This window comes from Vombatus ursinus, unplaced genomic scaffold (assembly GCF_900497805.2).
Source record: "Vombatus ursinus unplaced genomic scaffold, bare-nosed wombat genome assembly UNPS02000580.1, whole genome shotgun sequence".
Lineage (NCBI taxonomy): Eukaryota > Metazoa > Chordata > Mammalia > Diprotodontia > Vombatidae > Vombatus > Vombatus ursinus.
This window is the reverse complement of record NW_020940358.1, coordinates 29,833,991-29,852,833: the sequence shown is the minus strand read 5'-3', so window position 1 is coordinate 29,852,833 and position 18,843 is coordinate 29,833,991. Positions and strand designations below refer to the sequence as shown.

Below are 18,843 nucleotides of genomic sequence, written 5' to 3'. Positions count from 1 at the left end.
AAGTAAGGGTGCATGGGTATGGAACATTTCATATACTGTAGCATTTTTAAAAATATATGTATTGGGGGCAGCTAGGTGGCGCAGTAGATAGAGCTCCAGCCTTGGAGTAAGGAGGACCTGAGTCCAAATCTGACCTCAAACACTTGACCCTTACTAGCTGTGTGACCCTGGGCAAGTCACTTAAACCCACTTGCCTCACCAAAAAGCAAAAAAAAAGTATTGATTGGTTTTGCTGATTTTTTTTCTCCTTTTTTTTTTTAAAAGTCTTTATTATATGGGATGGATCTCTGGGAGGGGAGAGACACAGGAATATAAGGGGGGAAATAGGGCAATGTAAAAATAAAAGATAGCAATAAAAATTATTAAAAAACAGCAACATAAAAATTATATTGGAGGCAGCTAGGTGGCACAGTGGATAGAGCACCACCCCTGGAGTCAGGAGGACCTGAGTTCAAAGCCGACTTCAGACACATAACACTTACTAATTGTGTGACCCTGGGCATGTCACTTAACCCCAACTGTCCCCCCCCCCAAAAAAAAACTATGTTGATATACGAGGATACATATAAAATTATATAATGTTAAATTTTTTAAAAGTAAAACACAAGTATAAAAAAATAGTTCTGTAATGAGGAATGGAAATACTACTATCCCATGAATCCAGATATATTTCAGAAAAAAGAAGAAATCCTGCCTAGCTTTAAGACTTTCATATTAAAGTCCAACAGGCATGTTTCCTTCTTCTCCAAGCTCCCCTTCAGAGGAACTGAAAAATATGAGAAGAAAGAAATTGGAGAGGAGAAAAGCAAAGGGAAATAAATCTGGTTTTAAAGATTCCGTATTCCTCAGAAAAGAAATCCCTAAGAAACAGAGAATCTCACCAAAATTGCCTGAGACCTATTCAACATGTCTCAGGAAACCTAGGAAAAGTCTTACCCTCCCCTCCCACAATCAGAAAGAGGAACAATGGGAATTTTGCATGGGGCTGTCTGGGTCCAGTAGTGATAAGAAAACAACATCTGAGTTGGGAGTTAGGATATAGAGAGGGCATGAATTCACAGCTCTGACTGAACCCAACATACCATATGAATAGGAACGTGCAACTCAACCTTTCTGGGGTAACACCTCATCTGCTGAGGAAATAACACCTTTTACTGCCTGCAAGGAAGAACAAATTAATTCCTCATTCCTTTGAGAACATGGCTTCATATTCATCCTTAAGCCCAGTCCAAGTTCCATCTTCTCCATGAAACTTTCCTTGAGAACAGTCCACAACTATCTTTCCTTTACATGGCACTTATCAACTCAACCACAGATTTTAGAAATGTGTACATATTTCAAAACATCCAAATCCATGAGTATTGTTCCTTTCAAAGGAATTACACTAGGAGGGGAGATACTCCAAGTAGCATTTACGACCAATGAATTTAAATCTTAAGCCACAGACTTTAGGTGTAATTTTTCTGATTTCTAAATAGAGGCCTGAGTCATCACCTAATGGAGGGGGCAGTACTGAACAAAGCTCCCAGACTTTGAAGTCTAATCCCTATCAATGTGATAGGGCCTTTGTCTTTCCCTCCCAGATCCTATGTAGTGATTAGGAAACTTGGCAACAGCACTATTTCTTCTCTTCAATAGCTGATATAATAGGCCTTGAAAATATTTCAGGAAGTGTTGGGTGGGTGGTAATGGTGGTAGGCAGTCCTTGGTTCCTATGTCCATCTACCCTTTTCTATCAGACCAGAGACAAATTTGTACCCTTTTCTTCACCATGTCACTTGCTATGTTTTTTAACCCAATTTTCTCCTCTCCCCTTGGGATCTGATTTTTAAAATTTCCCCTTATGGAAGCATTCTTGTCATTTCCAGATCTTATCACATCTCCCCAAGTTGACCTCCATTTCCCTTTCCTCAATTTTCTTTCCCCACTTCCATACCAGAACTGAGGTTGTGGATGTAAGAGTAGATAATCCAGAGGAATAGGGCTTGTCCATGAAAGGAAAGAAGCAGATCCTGTGAACATTTTTCTTTTTGTGGTTAAAAAGTCCTCCTGTTGTGGCAGATGAAAGATGAAATAACTGAAGAAACAAAGGTTCAATCTTCCCAGCACATCAATTTATTAAGCAATGCAGGCTAATTACCTAACAGATTGGGACCAAGCCCCTTCCTCAGTTTAGGGCTTGACCCCAAATACAAGGAGGACACAGAGTTTTACACATTAAAAATAATTAATCAAATGAGACCAATTAATTAAAAGAAAAATTACACCTCAATTAAAAAGAATACAACATTAGGAAATCTGATTTCTAATTGGATTAAAGATTATGGACTTTCCAAGTTGGGAGGGGGAGAGTGAACAGGTGAAATTTCCTGAAATCAGAAAAGGAGGTATTCCCTGCCCCCCGCCCCAAGCCATATCTGTGACCAACCAAAGGAACATGGAAACAATAACTAAGTGATCAGGGCCAGTTTTTAGATAAGACATGGGTTGTTTGAGTGTACAATTCTGAGAAAACTCCTCATATCAGTCTTTGGATCTGACTGGGTTTCTGGTCAGCATAACCTAGGTCCTTAGTTAAGAGTCTCTAAACAGCAGGGAGGGGTGGTCCAGCTTCCCAGCCCCACAGGGCTAGGTTCAAACAATGCAATAAGGTTTTCTCTCAATTTCCACAATTGAGTAAAGTTTTCTGATGACAGTAATTGTATTAGACTCATAACTGAATAGAAAGGAAACTGAGCTAGAACCAGAATTGAGTCACAAGGAGTCAGTGAAGTTCACTCAATTCCCACAATTAACCACTAGCTGTCCTAATCCTCTCAATTTCCTCACTGGTGCTAGAATAATCATCTGTGTTCCTCATTGGTCTTTCCTCCTTTGTGGAGGGCACTCCCTCTTGCCCCATCTATGGATGCTTTACTACTTACTAGCCAGAAGACCTTAAAGATCACAGGATTTAAGGGTGGAGGGGACCTTGCAGGTCATCAAGCAAAATTTTAATTTAGCTCCAGGGCTCTAGATCCAGAGCTCTTTCCAAGCTGTGTCACTACTAGGTTGCGCATTGGATAAGAGGGCAGGGGCTGGACTCAGGAAGATCCGAGTTCAAATCCGACTCCCATATACTAGTAGTTGTGTGACACGGGCCAAATTATTTAACCTCTGTCTGCCTGTTCCGTCATAGGTAAAATTAAAATAATACCACCTACCTCCCAGGGTGGCTGTGAGAATAAAATGAAAGAATATATATGCAAAGTGGTTTGCAAACTTTAAAGAACTATATAAGTGCTAGCTAGCTAGCTATGGAAATCTTCTGCATGGAAACGATCACTGAATCCATGGGAGCTGAGATCAAGAAAACCTTCCCAAAGGACTCACCACCCAAGCGGAGCCTGAATGGAGCTACAGAGCCCCACGGCATTCTTCTGGTAGAGACCGCATCGCTATGGGAGCCAGGGGCTTTAGAGCTCAAAGGGCCCCTGGGTATCTCTGTAAATTCATCGGGTCCAAACTCTCGGGAAACTCCAATCCAGAGTGACCTGCCCAACCTCGCCCAGGTATCAGGAGGGGACGGACCCCACCCCCACCCCGGGCCCAACTCCGGATCCGCACAAGCCTGGCCCCGGGTCCTGGCTCTCGGGCCCTCCCTCCGCAGCTTCAGCTCTGGGGGTGCCCACTCTCGGCCGCAGGTCCCAGGGCCCTTCTGCGGTCGCGGCTCGGCTCCGGCGGGGGCTGGACTGGCGGACTGGCAGCCCGCAGCGCTCCTGCGCCGCCTATCCCTCCCGCCCCTCCTCCCCGCTCCCTCTCCCCACACTGCAGTCCTCGCTTTTTTTCCCCTAGCTCTTGTCCTCAGCTGAACCCGAGGACCACCCTCCCCCGCCCCCAGCTCTAGGTAGCGCGCCCTCGAGAAGTGACGTCATCCCGCGGCGTCAGATGGACTCGACGTGGAGCGCAACAGGTCTCTGCGTTTCCCGGTCGCGAGGGCGGTGGCGTGTGTGTGTAGGCCAGTCTAAGTACAAGGAAGCCGAGAAAAGCGGGGGTGGAGAGGAGGATGGAAGGAAAGGGAACTTCAGACGCGCGCACTCCGGTGCGCGCTCCAGCTTGTCCGCGCGCCGGAAACAGCCGCTCGGCTGCGGAAGTCGGGGCGGGTTGGGGGGCGGGGGTAAAGATGGGGGGGGGCGGCGGCGGGTCGCGATGAAGAGCGGGAGCGCGTGAGCGAGCGGGGGAGGGGGGGTGGGAGGGAGGCTGGGGGGGGGACCGGAGCGCGAGCCGCAGGGGCGGAGGGAGGGGGGCGCGAGCGAGCGCGGCGGGCGGCGGCGGCGGCGGCGGCGCGAGAGCAGTGGGGCCCGGCAGCGGCGGCGGCTGAGACGGCGGCGGCGGAGGGAGAGAAGATGGCGGATGGCGACAGCGGCAGCGAGCGAGGGGGCAGCGGGAGCGGCAGCGGCGGGGGCGGCGGCGGCTTCCAGCCCCTGTCCCGCGGGGGCGGCGAACAGGAGACCCAGGAGCTGGCCTCGAAGCGGCTGGACATCCAGAACAAGCGCTTCTACTTGGACGTGAAGCAGAACGCCAAGGGCCGCTTCCTGAAGATCGCTGAGGTGGGAGCGGGCGGCTCCAAGAGCCGCCTCACGCTTTCCATGGCCGTGGCCGCCGAGTTCCGAGACTACCTGGGCGACTTCATCGAGCACTACGCGCAGCTGGGGCCCAGCAGCCCCGAGCAGATCGCGGCGGCCGCGGCGGCTGCGGGTGCGGAGGACGGCGGCGGGCCCCGGCGGGCGCTCAAGAGCGAGTTCCTCGTGCGGGAGAACCGCAAATACTACCTGGACCTCAAGGAGAACCAGCGCGGCCGCTTCCTGCGCATCCGTCAGACCATCAACCGCGGGCCCGGTGCGGGCGGAGGCTTCGGCGGCGGAGGCGGGCCGGGGACGGGGGGAGGCCTGCCGAGCGGCCAGACCATCGCGCTGCCGGCTCAGGGCCTCATCGAGTTCAGAGACGCCCTCGCCAAGCTCATTGACGACTACGGCGGCGACGACGACGAGCTGGGCGGCGGCCCCGGCTACGGGGAGCTACCCGAGGGCACGTCCATAACGGTGGACTCCAAGCGCTTCTTCTTCGACGTGGGCTGCAACAAGTACGGCGTGTTCCTGCGGGTGAGCGAGGTGAAGCCGTCCTACCGCAACGCCATCACCGTGCCCTTCAAGGCGTGGGGCAAGTTCGGGGGCGCCTTCTGCCGCTACGCCGACGAGATGAAGGAGATCCAGGAGAGGCAGCGGGACAAGCTGTACGAGCGTCGGGGCGGCGCCGGGGACGAGTCCGAGGGCGAGGATGTGGATGACGACTGAAGCTGGGGCAGCCTCCCCCACTCCAGCACCCCTGCCCCGCTCCAAACCGTAATCCCCCTCCCTGCCGGAATGCTCCCCTTTCCACTCACCCCTTGTAGCTGGGGCCGGGGAAGGGGGAGGCCCCTGGAGAAACAAACCAACAAGAAAATAACAAGCAGTGCTAATTAAAGAAATAACCACCAGGAAACTCGCGGACAACTAGAAAAGAGCGGCAAGTTCAAAGAAGATGACACTGACCTGAGAGGTGAGGAGAAAGTGCCTCTTCACCAGAGAGAAATAGCCCCAAAGACCCCGTCCCCACCTGAACTATGTGAACCTCATCCAAGATTACATCCTCACCCGCCTTTGACCTGGAGATAGCAACACGTTTGAATTAATGATTTTGAGTTGGGTTGTTCCTGGACTGCTTAAATTGGTTCTATAAATCTTCCCATTGGCCCCTCTGGTTCGATGTTGAATTCCTTCACCTTCTTTGAAACCAGCAACTTGGTGTCTAAATCTTTGCTAAGTCCACGAAGATAAGGGGAGTTGCAAGTTGTTGCAAGTTACCCATTCCAAAGGTGCAGGTCCATAAAGGGAAATACAAATTTAAAAATACATACTAATCATGGACTCACTGGGCAGAAATGAAAATTCAAAAGCTTTGGGGGGAATATGGAAACAAATTTGGATTTTAAAATAAGGTTTTGGAGGGAACCTGGACCAATGTCTATTGTCTTTTTCTTTGCAGAATTTCCTCCCTCCCCCCCAGGCAAACTGATGGAGATATCAGTGTTTGAACTGGAATCCATTACTAAAATAGTTTTAAAGTTGGCAAGGTTTCTGAAGATTTTAATGGACATTTTTGTATTGGGGTGGGGGGGTTGCATAAGAAGAAATCAGGCATAAAGCACAAGGAAAACTGTTTGAGTGGATTGGTTGCTACTCACTAAAGTTCTTCCTCTTCTCTCCAAATATAGAGGTTATAAAGAAATGGCTTAGGTATGAAGAAATGAGAGCCAGCTTTCTTATGGCTCCAAAAAGTATAAGCCTGTGAATAGTAGATAATTCAGCAATTCTATCCAGTGACTGACTGGATTTTAAACCATAACTTGCGGGATATCAGCAAAAGGAAACATGTGGCTACATGCCTGAGCTTTGAAAGAATGACATCTATACAAAAGTTGGAAATTAACAGAACTGAAGCCTCCATTTACCTTCAGTTTAATCTATGGACTTGTTCAAATAACATCCTCAGGTCCAGAATTTCCAGCATTAGTTACTCTTTTACAAGAATTTTTAAAGGAGAACTTGATCCATTTTTATCAGTACCTCAATCAAAGTTGGCACATGATGGATGGATGATTCAGATCAGCAGGCCCAGTGGAAGCTGAAATCCATCACTAAAAGGAGCTAAAGTGAAAATGAATAAGTTGACTATACCCTGGAAGCTTTTTTATACCATCTTGAAATTTCAACATAAACTGGCTTCTGCCGGTTCATCTTAGCTGTCTTTCAAGAATAAAAGTTGGGGTTTTCAAGGATCACCTCTTCTATATTTTAAATGGATTCTCTCTATAAATAGTTTTTAACTAATCAAGTCAATCCTACCCCCCTTCAAAAAAGGTATTTCTAGAAATGTTAATGTATCCTAGGTAACTTTGAACTGAATGGGATCTAAACTATTCATTCCAAAGTTTTCAGGTATTACTTGTGCAAACACCTTCTCACACAGGAGGCAGGTAACCCCACCTCCACAATCTTCTTAGTATTTTTTAACTGCATGCCTGCCCTTTATTTGAGCTGCCTTTTTAATTTATTGCATACCCTTTTTATTACCTTGTTTTGGTATTACTCAGTCTATACTATCTTTTTGTTTTGTATTTATTGGAAAATAAGGAATATACAAAAGGTCATTCTTATGCATTTGTGGCTGAGAGGGAGAAGAAATTTTACATAAAAATTTGGCTGTTTATAGAAATTAGATTATCCAGAATATTGATAATCGAAGGTTAGAAGTACAAGAGCCACAAACATGTACTTAAGCCCTTTTAAAACAAACTCTTCTCCCATCATCCACAATAGACTTTTTAAACAGATTTTTTAAAAAGTTTTTGTTTTTTAATTTTTCTCCGTTGCAAAGAATGTTTCCTAAATTGTATGGGAGCAATAGTATTTTTGATGTTTTAATTACATCCGTATTCTTGTACTGTATTTTGTACTACAAGGCAGCTGTTTTCAATAATGTCCTGCTGTATTTACCTTTGTATTTGTTTGAGTGTTTTCAGTTCTTTGCTGCGGAGAACAAGTCCCAAAATAATGTTTGAATAGAACAGCTTTAGGGTTGCAGAAAACTGCTTTAAATAATTTCAAAAATTTGAGGCAGCAATGAAAATTAAGGTTGCAGCCATTAGTGTATATTGCTGTAACTTTTTCATTTTAAAACCATATACAATTCCTGTATAGACCAACTTGTTTTGTTGCTTCAGTGGTGATCGTGTTGCTCAGCTGCTGTGAGCCAATTCGATTTTGCAAAGGTGCAGTACCTCTCCTTTTCAAGGGTTGTTTTTTTTTTTTGTTTTTTGTTTTTGGATGAATTGCAGTAACTAGCCTTGCCTTTCTACTCTGTAGAATTGACAGGGTCTTCACAATCCTTTACCGGTGGCTTATTAAGCTATAATTAGCTGCATAGGAAGTATGTGGAAGTGGACAGAGGCATATATAGAGTGTATGCCAAGAACACTACCATATACGGCATCAGCTTTGGTAACCAGAGAAATTTTCTCTTAGTCATTAGACCATATAACAGTGATGTATCGTGCAAAAAATCTTTAGTAATCAATTTGAGAATCCTCCAAAAATAGGAGCAAAGAATGCATAAGCTATGTGTTGGAAGAAGTAATTTATATTAAAACTCTGACCTGCCTGGATAAGACTAGTTAAATGTCACCATGGTGGGTTTTTAAGTCTTAACCAATCTTGAGGATTTGATTTTCCCTGAAGGGGGTGGTTCATGGCCTTTCTTCCTACTGCAGGAAGATTGGGATCCATTTTAAGAACAGAAGGGTATGGGTTAATTGTCCACTGAATGTCATTCCTGACCCCAAGGACAATAGAAATATGCAGAATACGGGGACTACACTTTTGAAACATTTTTGCTGTTAGATGTGGCTGTATTAACTGAGAAGGCTTTTCAAAAGATCATAAGTATTAGCTTATTAAAGTCTATGGTCCTTTTTAAATCTAGTTAGGAAGAAAGCATTGTACAAACTGCAGTGTGGGAAACAAACCTGGTTAGGTTGTTTGTTTGTTTTTAACCACTGCTGTGAGTAGTGATTTTTTTTTTTATTTCATCAAGCATCTCAGTATTCACACACTCAGAATACCCCATCCTATCTGACAAGTCCTAGAGCTACTTTTCAAATGATTGATGAAAGGTTTGTTCCTCATACTACTGTTTTCTCAGCTTGTTTTAACTGTGGAGTTCCTACAACTTACAAGAATTAGAAACAAAATATTAGCAAAAGAACAATAATCTGTAAATATGTCCTTATATTCCTGATTTCTATTGTCCTTATTCATCATTCAGCCAATGGAATGACAATTCCAGTCTGCAGACGTGTCAATGCATTTGCTGTACAAAAAAAGTCTGTATGGCACCAAAAAAAAAAAAAAACCAAACCAAAAAACCAGACACCCTATGTAAATATTTGAGGCATGTAGGTGGCATAAATGACTGTAGCTGTACTATACACATAGCTACTTGTCAATTCAATTTTTATAATTAATACAGAATGATTCTGAGGGTCTGTGGATTCAAGCAGTCTTTAAAACCTCCTGCTTTGTTTGTTACCTTTGGATCACTTTGTAGCAAATTACAGGTCTTTTAAGAGATTCTGGGCTTCAGTTTCCTCCCAAAAAACCAAACTGCAAACATTTATCCTGTTTTTTATTTGAAAATGTGCAGGGTAATGGGCAAAAAAGGCTGGTTACAATAATGCCCTCATATTGAGTGGTCTGTTAATGACTGCACACTTCAGGCATTGTAATAGCTGAAGATGACTTGTTAAAATGTGACTTTTCCCCAATGTTACAAAGATGTAGAATGACCTACACAAGGTATTAAAAAGTGACCATTAATTTCTATCTACCTTGCTCTTCAGAGAGTGTCAGTTAATAAATTTGGGGGGAAGCTTGAGTGTATGTATAGCTCATGCACACGAGTATTCTTAACTAAGTTTTGTTTTTTATTTTTAACCAGATTATGGTACTTTATCAAATGCACAACTAATCTCTCAGTAGATATTCATTTGAAAATAGTGTGGCCTTGATCAGTGAGAAGGGGAAAAGACTTGTTTTTTGCCTATGTAAAAATGACTCATTTGCTGGGAGTCATAACTCTATCTAATATTTTTGTGGTAGGTCTCCTTTTGATCAGGAAAAAAAAATAAAATGTTTTTGTGTTCATTTAGGTATTAATTACATTCAATTGTCTGTTGTGTTTAGAGACTATCAGAATTGTTCTGATGAATATCAAAGTAACTGCTTTGATGTCCAATCTCAGGTTTTAAAACATAGTGGTGTAAAATCCCACTGGTTACTGGCAAAACAATTTTATTTTAGAATACCTTAAAGCTCACATGTATCTGGCCTGTTCAGACAGCAGAGCCTCCATCTTGTTACTCTTTTCCCACTTTCTACTGGAGTCTGATACTTCCATGGCTTGAAAGTATCAAGAAATTTTTGCATTGTATATTTCCATTTTAACCCTTAACCTTTGTATATTTTCTCAAAGGCAAAAGCACTTTTGGTCACGTAAATACATAGATTATTTATTTTATGTGGACCGTGGTTTCTCAGGCTCCCCTAATTCTGCTCATTAAAATAATTGTTCTGACTTTATGTAAGTGAAAATCTTTGCTAATGTTTAGAAAGTTTGTATTGGTCCTGAAAACATCTGCTAGCTTCCAGTGAATGCAGTAATAACCAATACTGTATTCACAACTTAATAAGTTACTTTCCCTTGAGCCTTAAGGTAACTCTTTTTTTGCTGTCAATAAGCAGCATTAAAGTTGTTGCTCTGTAGAAAATGAGACTATCAGTTGTCAGGGTTGATTTTTAGAGTACTGTAAGTCAATTAGCTGTCTTCCTGATAAGTTAATGCTTCCATCAAATAGTTGTGGAGTTGTTTGGTTTTTATTTTTAAGGGGGGTGGGGAGCACACTTAACTTAAAGCCTGACTAAAGAGGAAAAATAATTATATCACATTTTGAGTTTGGGGTTTTTAGCCCCAGACAGGAAATAAAAATACTAGATTATAGTTGCTTTATATTTTGGCCGGGAAAAACTAAAAGATGTAAAATCTTAGCACCCAAAAGTTGGACTCCTGAATGTTCTTGGGACCATCTAAAAACTTGTTTTGGGGTGTGGTGTTTTGCTAAATTATAGTTAATTAACACCCACCTTCCTTAATCTTTGGCACCAGACTCAATTTTATTACTTAGAGGTTTAAATGACTCAGCTTCCACAAAATGAAGTCTGATACCCAAAACTCAAAATTAAGGTTGCAACATGAAGAATTTTACACTTTTAATATAATTCCCAGATGTTGTCAGTGCCCCTTGTCTAAAAGCCTATTATACCAAGTTTATTGTAAATTTCACAAAGAAACAATAGGGAACAAAGGCAAGAGGCTTACATTTGTAGTCATCTTCACTCATAATCTATGTAACTTCAAACCAAAAATAGCTTAGCCATTTATCTAAAATTATTTATATTGCTTTTTAAAAAAAAAAAAAAATTCCATAATTCAACCAACTCAATTATTCAGGGCCTGATTTTCCTGTTGGCAGACTATGCTACTAGCCCTTTACTTCTCTCTTCCAGCCTTTTGGTTATTTGACTGCTTCATTTAGTGCCTCCACCAGAAGGTGGATGGAGGAAGGAAAAGGAGGGGAAACAAATCTGTTCATTTTTTCCTATTGGTGATTGTAGTAGGACTGGTGAAAGTATGGGGAAGCTTTTAGATAAAGCAAGGGTTTTGCATAATCAGTTTTATTTTTCCTGTTATTCCCGACATCTGTTGACATGGAAAGTTCATTTTGCCTTTTAAATAGAATCTCACCCAAATGTTAATTAACATTTAGTAGTACAAAGTGGAAGAAGTAGAAAGAGATGTTCAATACAAAATTCAGTAGCCTTTTTAAAAAGGTTTCTAAAAATTTTTCTTCAGGCTCTGCCACATTCCTTTTGCTAAACAGATATCTAACTCTTCAAAGAAAATTAAGTACAGCCTTTAATTTCTCACAGCATTACCATAAGAATGTCTAAGGGGAGAAAAAAACCTGGGGGCAATGTATTTCTTCCCTTTTTCTTTAGTGCAGCTTAGGCGGAACCTACTAAAGAGGAATTTGGGGGGAAATTTAAATGAACACATTTGTTTTGTAGGACGTGGGGGAGGGGGTTAATTTTTAACTTAAAGGTCATCAAGCACCCATCTCTCTTAGCTACTTATCACCCCTTTGTGATAAAAGTTCCCTTTGAAGTACTGAGTAGGGCTCCCTGAACCTGGAATCTGTTCTGTCCTTGAAAAGCTAAATAGAATTCTTGAGTCTAAGAAGGGTGTAAATCTTGTCACTTGCCCTAAATGTTATGTTAGCAATAGAATGTGAGTTATTTTGCAATGGAATGGCCAACATTTTAATAGTAACATTTAGTGTTAACGCTTCTTAGGGTGTTCTCTTACTGTCCTTTCTGGGCTGTATGTAGAAATGACTTTTTCATGGTTATTTAAGAAAATCTATTTCTGAGTAATTCCCAGATAGCACATTTTCCCAATCTAGTAAAACTGTCAGCCACATCTGCCAGTGGCTAATGTACTACATGCTTCCTCCCCTAGAATAACTCCTTAACTCCAACCCTAGGGTTGTTGCTCTGCCAACACAGAATCTGCAGAAGTAATCTGAATGAGCTAAATCCAAATTTAAAGTTTGTTGGAGCAGGAGACAGCTTCTTGATCAGGATGTACTTGTGTGTTTAAATAAATGGGCAGCAACTAAAAAGGATATGATTTTGAAATTTAAATGTCTTCGATCCATATGTAAATATCCACATGCTTGTGCATTGTAAACAGGTGTGTATTCATATGTATGAAATTACAGAACTGGTTTCTGCTTCATGAGAAACACAATACCTTTAATTTTATAAGATTTCCCCCACAACCTTATGTATATAAAACACTAAACTTGTAGTGATAGATCAATTCGGGAATATCTGCTGAGAGACCAAAAAGTTCATTTCTTAAGTACCTTGGTTAAAGAATAAAGATTATTCCTCTTATTTAAAGAAAAAAAAAAGATGCACTTTAACAAGCAAACGCAGCTGCATGGTTCAATTCAAACAGATACATTAAGTGCAGCACCCATTCAAAATCTCCCTGAAAACAATTCAAAAGCAGAGTCAGAGCTGGCTGTAGGTCTTGCTGCCTAAGAGAGTGAAGCTCAGATTCTTATCCTTTGTGAGGCGAGCAAGACTGCTTTTTTAAAGAGCAATGTGAATACAGCCAGGAGCTACAGAAAGGTCCGTAAAAGGGCAGGTCCTGGATTTACCACTAGCTAACTAGCAAAACCAACCAGATAAAAAAAAAAAAATTTAAAAATTCATGCTAGTGAGCACTCTTTACAATAGCAGATTTTTGCAAATGGAGTTTTACAAGTCTATATTTAAAAAATTGTATGTTTGTAACAAATAAAGTATGCGGAAAAGTGAATGACAATTTTGTGCTGATGTCTTTGTGATTTAAGGAAAGTACACTGGAATAGGCTAGGTACCTATTGTTTGTCCTGTGTTTTCAAAAAGGACCGTGATATCAGGAAGGTGGTGTCATGACTAGCAAGTGAATTTTTAAGTGAGGCAGGGCTGTGCCAAGTCACCGGCCTCATTCTCTCCACAGCCTTCTGGGTCCTGTGGCAAGATGTAGATCAGGACTACTGGAGATGGCCTCTGATGTTATCTTACTGTTTGACAGGTATTGTTGGAAGTGGGTGGGTGTGGGACTTGATAGAAGATATAATCCAGATTGGAACCAATTGTAGGCCCACACTGCCCGTTTATAATAGGTAATCTTTTGGTGTGGTCTTTTTGTTTGCTGTAAAACCCATGAAAGTTTAGGAAGCAAAGATGAAGCAAAAGGAAATAAGCTTACATCCCAGTCCTTTGAGAATAATAGGCCATTTAATGTTTCCCAAGTTTTAGCCCTTGCCAAGATTATCTCATCCTTTATCCTCTAAACTCATTTGATTCTCATTCTATCACTTTTTAAAAGATTAATCTCTTCTGTATTTTAGGCACATTTCTGAATCTATCCCCACTCCACTACCCTTTCTTTGAGTTATCCTCTTGTAAGATTTTTTTTTTAAAGGAAGGAAATTGTTAAGTAAAACCAGCTGGCATGACGGTATATGTAATACTTCATCCCCCATAGCTCACTTTTGTAATTTAAGGAGGTGAATTTCTTCAATTCTTTGGGTCCAAGTTTGTTCGTGATTACAAAGCATTTTTGCATTTTTTTTCCTCTCCAATAATGTTTTCATTGTGAATAGTTATTCTGGTTCTACTTTACTCTGCATGATTCCTATCTTCTTTCTCAGTAGTCACTTTTTTCAATGGCCTCTTAGGAGACTAAGCAAAAGCGTTTTATAACCCTTAAGTTTATAGGCTTTATGCTATCTGCTGCTTATGGTTACCTAGGTCAACTTCCCTCAGGAAAAATTTCAGCTTTGGGAATGGGGAGCACTTTTTCTTTGTCACACCGATTCCTGTGCATGATGGGTCTACCTGAACCCGAGTTTAAATAACAAGATGTGGGTAAGAAGAGTATTAACTGAGCTGGGATCATTTGACATATGGGTAAGCCCTTCATGATTGCACCTTCTCCCCTTCTCCCCTCCCCCATCCCCATGATATGAGTTGATGGCAACATTCTACAAGGTCTTATTGTGAAGAAGTAAAATAAACCAATACTACCAAGGTAAGTAACACTGCTACACATTAAAACAGAAAAAAGTTCATCCAGGAAGGAAGTCAATAAGCACTTCTAAGAGGAGATAGAGCATTATAGGCATGGGCAACAACATGGTGTTGGGGAGGTGGTACACTGTCTTAAAGAAACATCAAGGAGGCCAGTTTGGCTGGAACATTTTGAAGAGGAATGTGAAATTGGTCTGCAAAGAGACGTTGGAGCCAGATTGTAAAAGCTTTAAATGTCACCTGTGTTATCTTAATGGTGATAGTCAATGAAGCTTCTTGGGCAGAGGAATGGCATGGTCAGGTATCTTTCAGGAATAAGACCAAGGAAACTGGGCAACTGGTAACCCTTTCATCTTACATTGGGTGGGTAGGGGGGGGAGTTAGATATTAATCAGGATTGTCTTCACCAGCATTGTCACACCCAAGAGAAAGGCAAATTCATCTATAGCATTTTTAAAGGTCTACAAACATTCACCCTTGGTAACTGAGAAACTGTTAGGTGCAGCACCCTTGTTGAATCTCAACATGCTTCTTGGACCATTCACCTTACTATGAATAATAAGGAAGCTCTAGTAGATTCCTCTTAAGAAGCTGATGCAGCCAAGTTGCCATCTGTAGAGCTAAATTTAGCCAGTGGTTCTTGTGGTAAGGAGCATCAGTTTATAAATGATCTCAGTGCTTCTGGTTGCTTCAGACTCTGTAAGAAGAGACATTGCAAAAAAAAAAAAAAAAAAAGCAATTGCCTCCTGAATTAAAGTTTATGAGGGAAAGCAGTCAAGATCTAGAGAAGTGAAAGAGCCTTGACTTCTTTTAGAGGGAAGAATTTATCCAGCCAGGAGGAGTTTTATAATGATCTCATGGTCAGTAATGGATTCTGAGATGTGCATCCCAAGGGCCTACAATGTGATCTCTGTCTAAAACAGAAATATATTAATGTGATAGGAATAAAGAAAACCAGGTAATACCACTAGTGCAAAGATCCATGGGGTCCGTGAACTTTTTTTAATTTTTAACAATTGGTTTTCTTTGTAATCCTAGCTAGCTAGCATTTCTATGACAATTTAGGGTTTGTAAAACACTTCACAAATATATCATTTTATCTTCATAACAACCTTGGGAGGGAGATACTATCCCTATTTTACAGAAGCCTATGAATTTTATGCATTTTAAAATCCCTATTTTGGGGCAGCTAGATGGTGCAGTGGATAGAGCACTGGCCCTAGAGTTAGGAGGACCTGAGTTCAAATACAGCCTCAGACACATAACACTCAGTAGCTGTGTGACTCTGGGCAAGTCACTTAAACCCAACTGCCTCACTAAGAAAAAAAAAAGTTCTTAAACTTGTAGCTTTTACACATAGAAGAAAATAAAAGAAAAGAAATTACCTAATAGAGTAAGCAATTAATATGCAAAGAAAACAAAAGTTCTCTACTCCTCTAATTACTAAATACTCCTCAGTAAATCTGTTAACACTTTACACAGATGAGAAATGAATAACTCAACTTTGGGTCTTGGATGTCTTTAAATCCACAATAGACACTGTTGCCTTAGTTCCAAATTCATTCTAAAACAGTATTCATTCCCTTAATGTCTGCAAACTAAGGCACAGGGAAGTTGAGTAGTGATTTGTTCAAGGTCACACAGCTAGTAACTGTAAGGATTGAAACTCAGCCCTTCCCTACTCCCAAGTCTTGTACTTTATCCACTATACCACCTATTGGATGAGAAGCTACTAATGGAGTAGGGAAGTATAAACATCATATGTTTACCTAATAAGACCTTCTCAAAATAAAGAGTGTGGTTTAATCAAAATTATATCATCAGACCTTGGGTTCCAGACCCAACTATGCCACAAACCAGTTGTTTGATCTTAGGAAAATTAACAACTTCTGTGGCCATCAATTTCCTTGTCAGGAAAAGGAGGTACCCTTTAAAGCCCTTTCTTACTCCAGTGTTTTGTGGGAGGACATCTATTCCAACCCCTTCGTTTTACAGATGAATAAAAAGGCTCAAGGAAGGTATTATTGGCCCAAGGTTACACAGATATTGAATGGTAGAGCTGGGATTTGAACCCAGGCCCTCTGACTCTAAATCAATGTGCTTTCCACTGTGCCATGCTGCCTCCATATGGAAGCAAGTGTTGAGATGGAAAGGGCTATCCACAATGCAGCTACAGCTGTACCACTGAAAGACAACTGCTACTCACCATCCAATCCTTTATGCCAGCTGTAAAAGCACTCCAGACTTCATGATGACCATCATCATGGCAAAGAAAAATGGCTACTTGTAGTTTCTATTCATGTAGTAGTAAAACTATAAAATGATCATTGAACTAAGTTCTTTCTCAAGGATAGTGGAGAAATACTCAAACAAAATGTAATTCCTGTCTTTGGAAAAAAAAAAAAAGAGGTTTAGATCTTTTATGACATCTTTTAAAGTTGCAAATTTTAGTGAGTTCTTCCTAGGCTAAATGGAAATATGTACATAAATATGTGGAAGAAATTACAATATGATTTATCCCATGGGATACTGAACAAAAACATTCAGTGTCTCCCTAATACCCTTACATTTTAATTGGTTTCCCTAGATCTACAATTCATTCAAAAGCATCCATTTAGGCACCAGTGATTGTTGTTATCAGAACTGCTGAGTAAAATCCCTGAGGTCTACCTTGTCTTAGTCAGGTACTCCTGGAGCTTCCTTGGCAGGTCCCCAGAACCTCTCTTACAGTGCTGAAACCCTATGATCCACAAAACAACTTCCACACAAACCATGGGCACACCTGGCCTTAAAAATAAAACAAAACAAAACAAAAAACAACCTAGAAACATTGGTAACAGTTACCTGTGGGCTATGACTACAGATCTCCTTTATTCTCCAAATCTCCAAAGGATGCCAAGATTATTTTTTAGCCCTATAACAGAAGGGTCAGTGAGACAACTACACACTATTAATTGTGACTAAAAGATTGCCATCTAGTGGTCAAGACAAGAATCTCCCCACACTCTGGCTGCCTTGGCTGCCAAGTGATCAGTGCCTACTATGTGCCAGACATATGTTTGGAGATCATGTAGTAAGCACTGGAGATACAAAGAAAGGATGAAGACCATCTCTTCTCCCAAAGAGCTCACAGTCTAATGGGGAAGAGAATAACTTGGGAAAAGTCAGTAAACTTTGGGAAGGGGTTTGGAGGGAGTAGACTTACTTCTTCTGACTCTGTGGGGTCCCATATGTTCAAGAGCCTAGGATGGGTAGGAGGCTAATTTTACAAAAGATAAAAACTTAAGTTTCCACTGAAGTAGGATACATCCTTGCTGTCTACCCTCTGCACTTGAAGTTCTGTAGACCCAGTTTGTCCAAATTACAGGGAGAAATTTGGGCTCCTGAAAGGGAAGGGGATGCAATGTTCCAGCACTGTACTCTTCTTACCATACCATGATGCCTTAGGAAAAAAGAATCGTGCCCTTTCAATCCCTGAGCATGTGCTCTGAGAGAACTCTAAGCAAAATCCTGGGATTATGAAATGGGCTCCAGAAATTCTCAGAATTTTCATATGGAGATTAAAGAAAAGAGACCAGATACAGAAAGCTAAGATCATTCCTCTAAGATCTTTAGAAAAAAAAAAGAGGGGGGAAAATTACAGAGTAAATAAATCTTGATCAGAGTTCTGTCCTAAGAGGGACAAAATGTTATATTCTTAGGAGATTATAAAGGCACTGTCAGTTATTATCAGTCAAGGTATAAGACTCTCCTTTGGATGATTGACAATGGTAGCCCTTCTGAGAAGTGAAATTAACTTTTCCATTAATGTTCCTATCTTGTACTTATAAAGTTGATTTTCTGAACCTAAGTACAAGCTTTTACATTCATCTCTTCTAAATTTGATATCATTAATAGACACAAATTTTCTAGCTTACACTATTTTTTGAATCTTTATCCCAAGACCTAAACTTTCTCTTCCCTTTCACCCTCAAAATTAATTTATCTACCTATCCTATTTCATATTCATGCAAAATCATATATTATAATGTGTGATGACTGTTACATTGGGTATCCCTCCAAGGCTCTATCCTGGGTCCCTTTCTCTTGTTGAGATTATCAACTTCCATAGGTTCAATTATCACCTATATGCAGATGACTACCAAATCTGTATATCCAGGCCTTGTATTTCTCCTGAGGTCCAGTCCCATATCACTTCTCCAAAGAGATATTCCACAAGCACCTCAAATTTAACATGTCTAAACCAGAGCCTTAAATACCCTGTTGGGGGGGGCGGAGTCAAGATGGCAAAAGCAGTGACTTGCTTGAGCTCTCCCCCAAACCCCTCCAAATACCTATAAAAAATGGCTCTAAACAAATTCTAAAGAAGCAGAACCCACAAAAAGACATAGTGAAACACATTTCCTATCCAAGACAACCTGGATGGTTGATTGGAAAGGTATATTGCGCAGGGGTGGGAGAGGAGCGCAGTTTGGCGTGGGCACACAGGCCACAGTGAACCTGG

General features: G+C 41.3%; 1 protein-coding gene across 1 annotated transcript; it reads left to right on the top strand.

The window, feature by feature from the left end:
• Nucleotides 1–4,385: 4,385 nt before the first annotated feature.
• Nucleotides 4,386–13,080, top strand: PURB (purine rich element binding protein B). The gene has a single exon (XM_027852031.1). It carries the CDS (start codon nucleotides 4,386–4,388, stop codon nucleotides 5,331–5,333), a length of 948 nt encoding a protein of 315 aa, XP_027707832.1. The 3' UTR covers nucleotides 5,334–13,080.
• Nucleotides 13,081–18,843: the final 5,763 nt, after the last annotated feature.

What these genes read in the sequence shown, in the direction of transcription:
- PURB (XM_027852031.1), top strand. Translation starts at nt 4,386, where the DNA reads ATGGCGGATGGCGACAGCGGCAGCGAGCGAGGGGGCAGCGGGAGCGGC.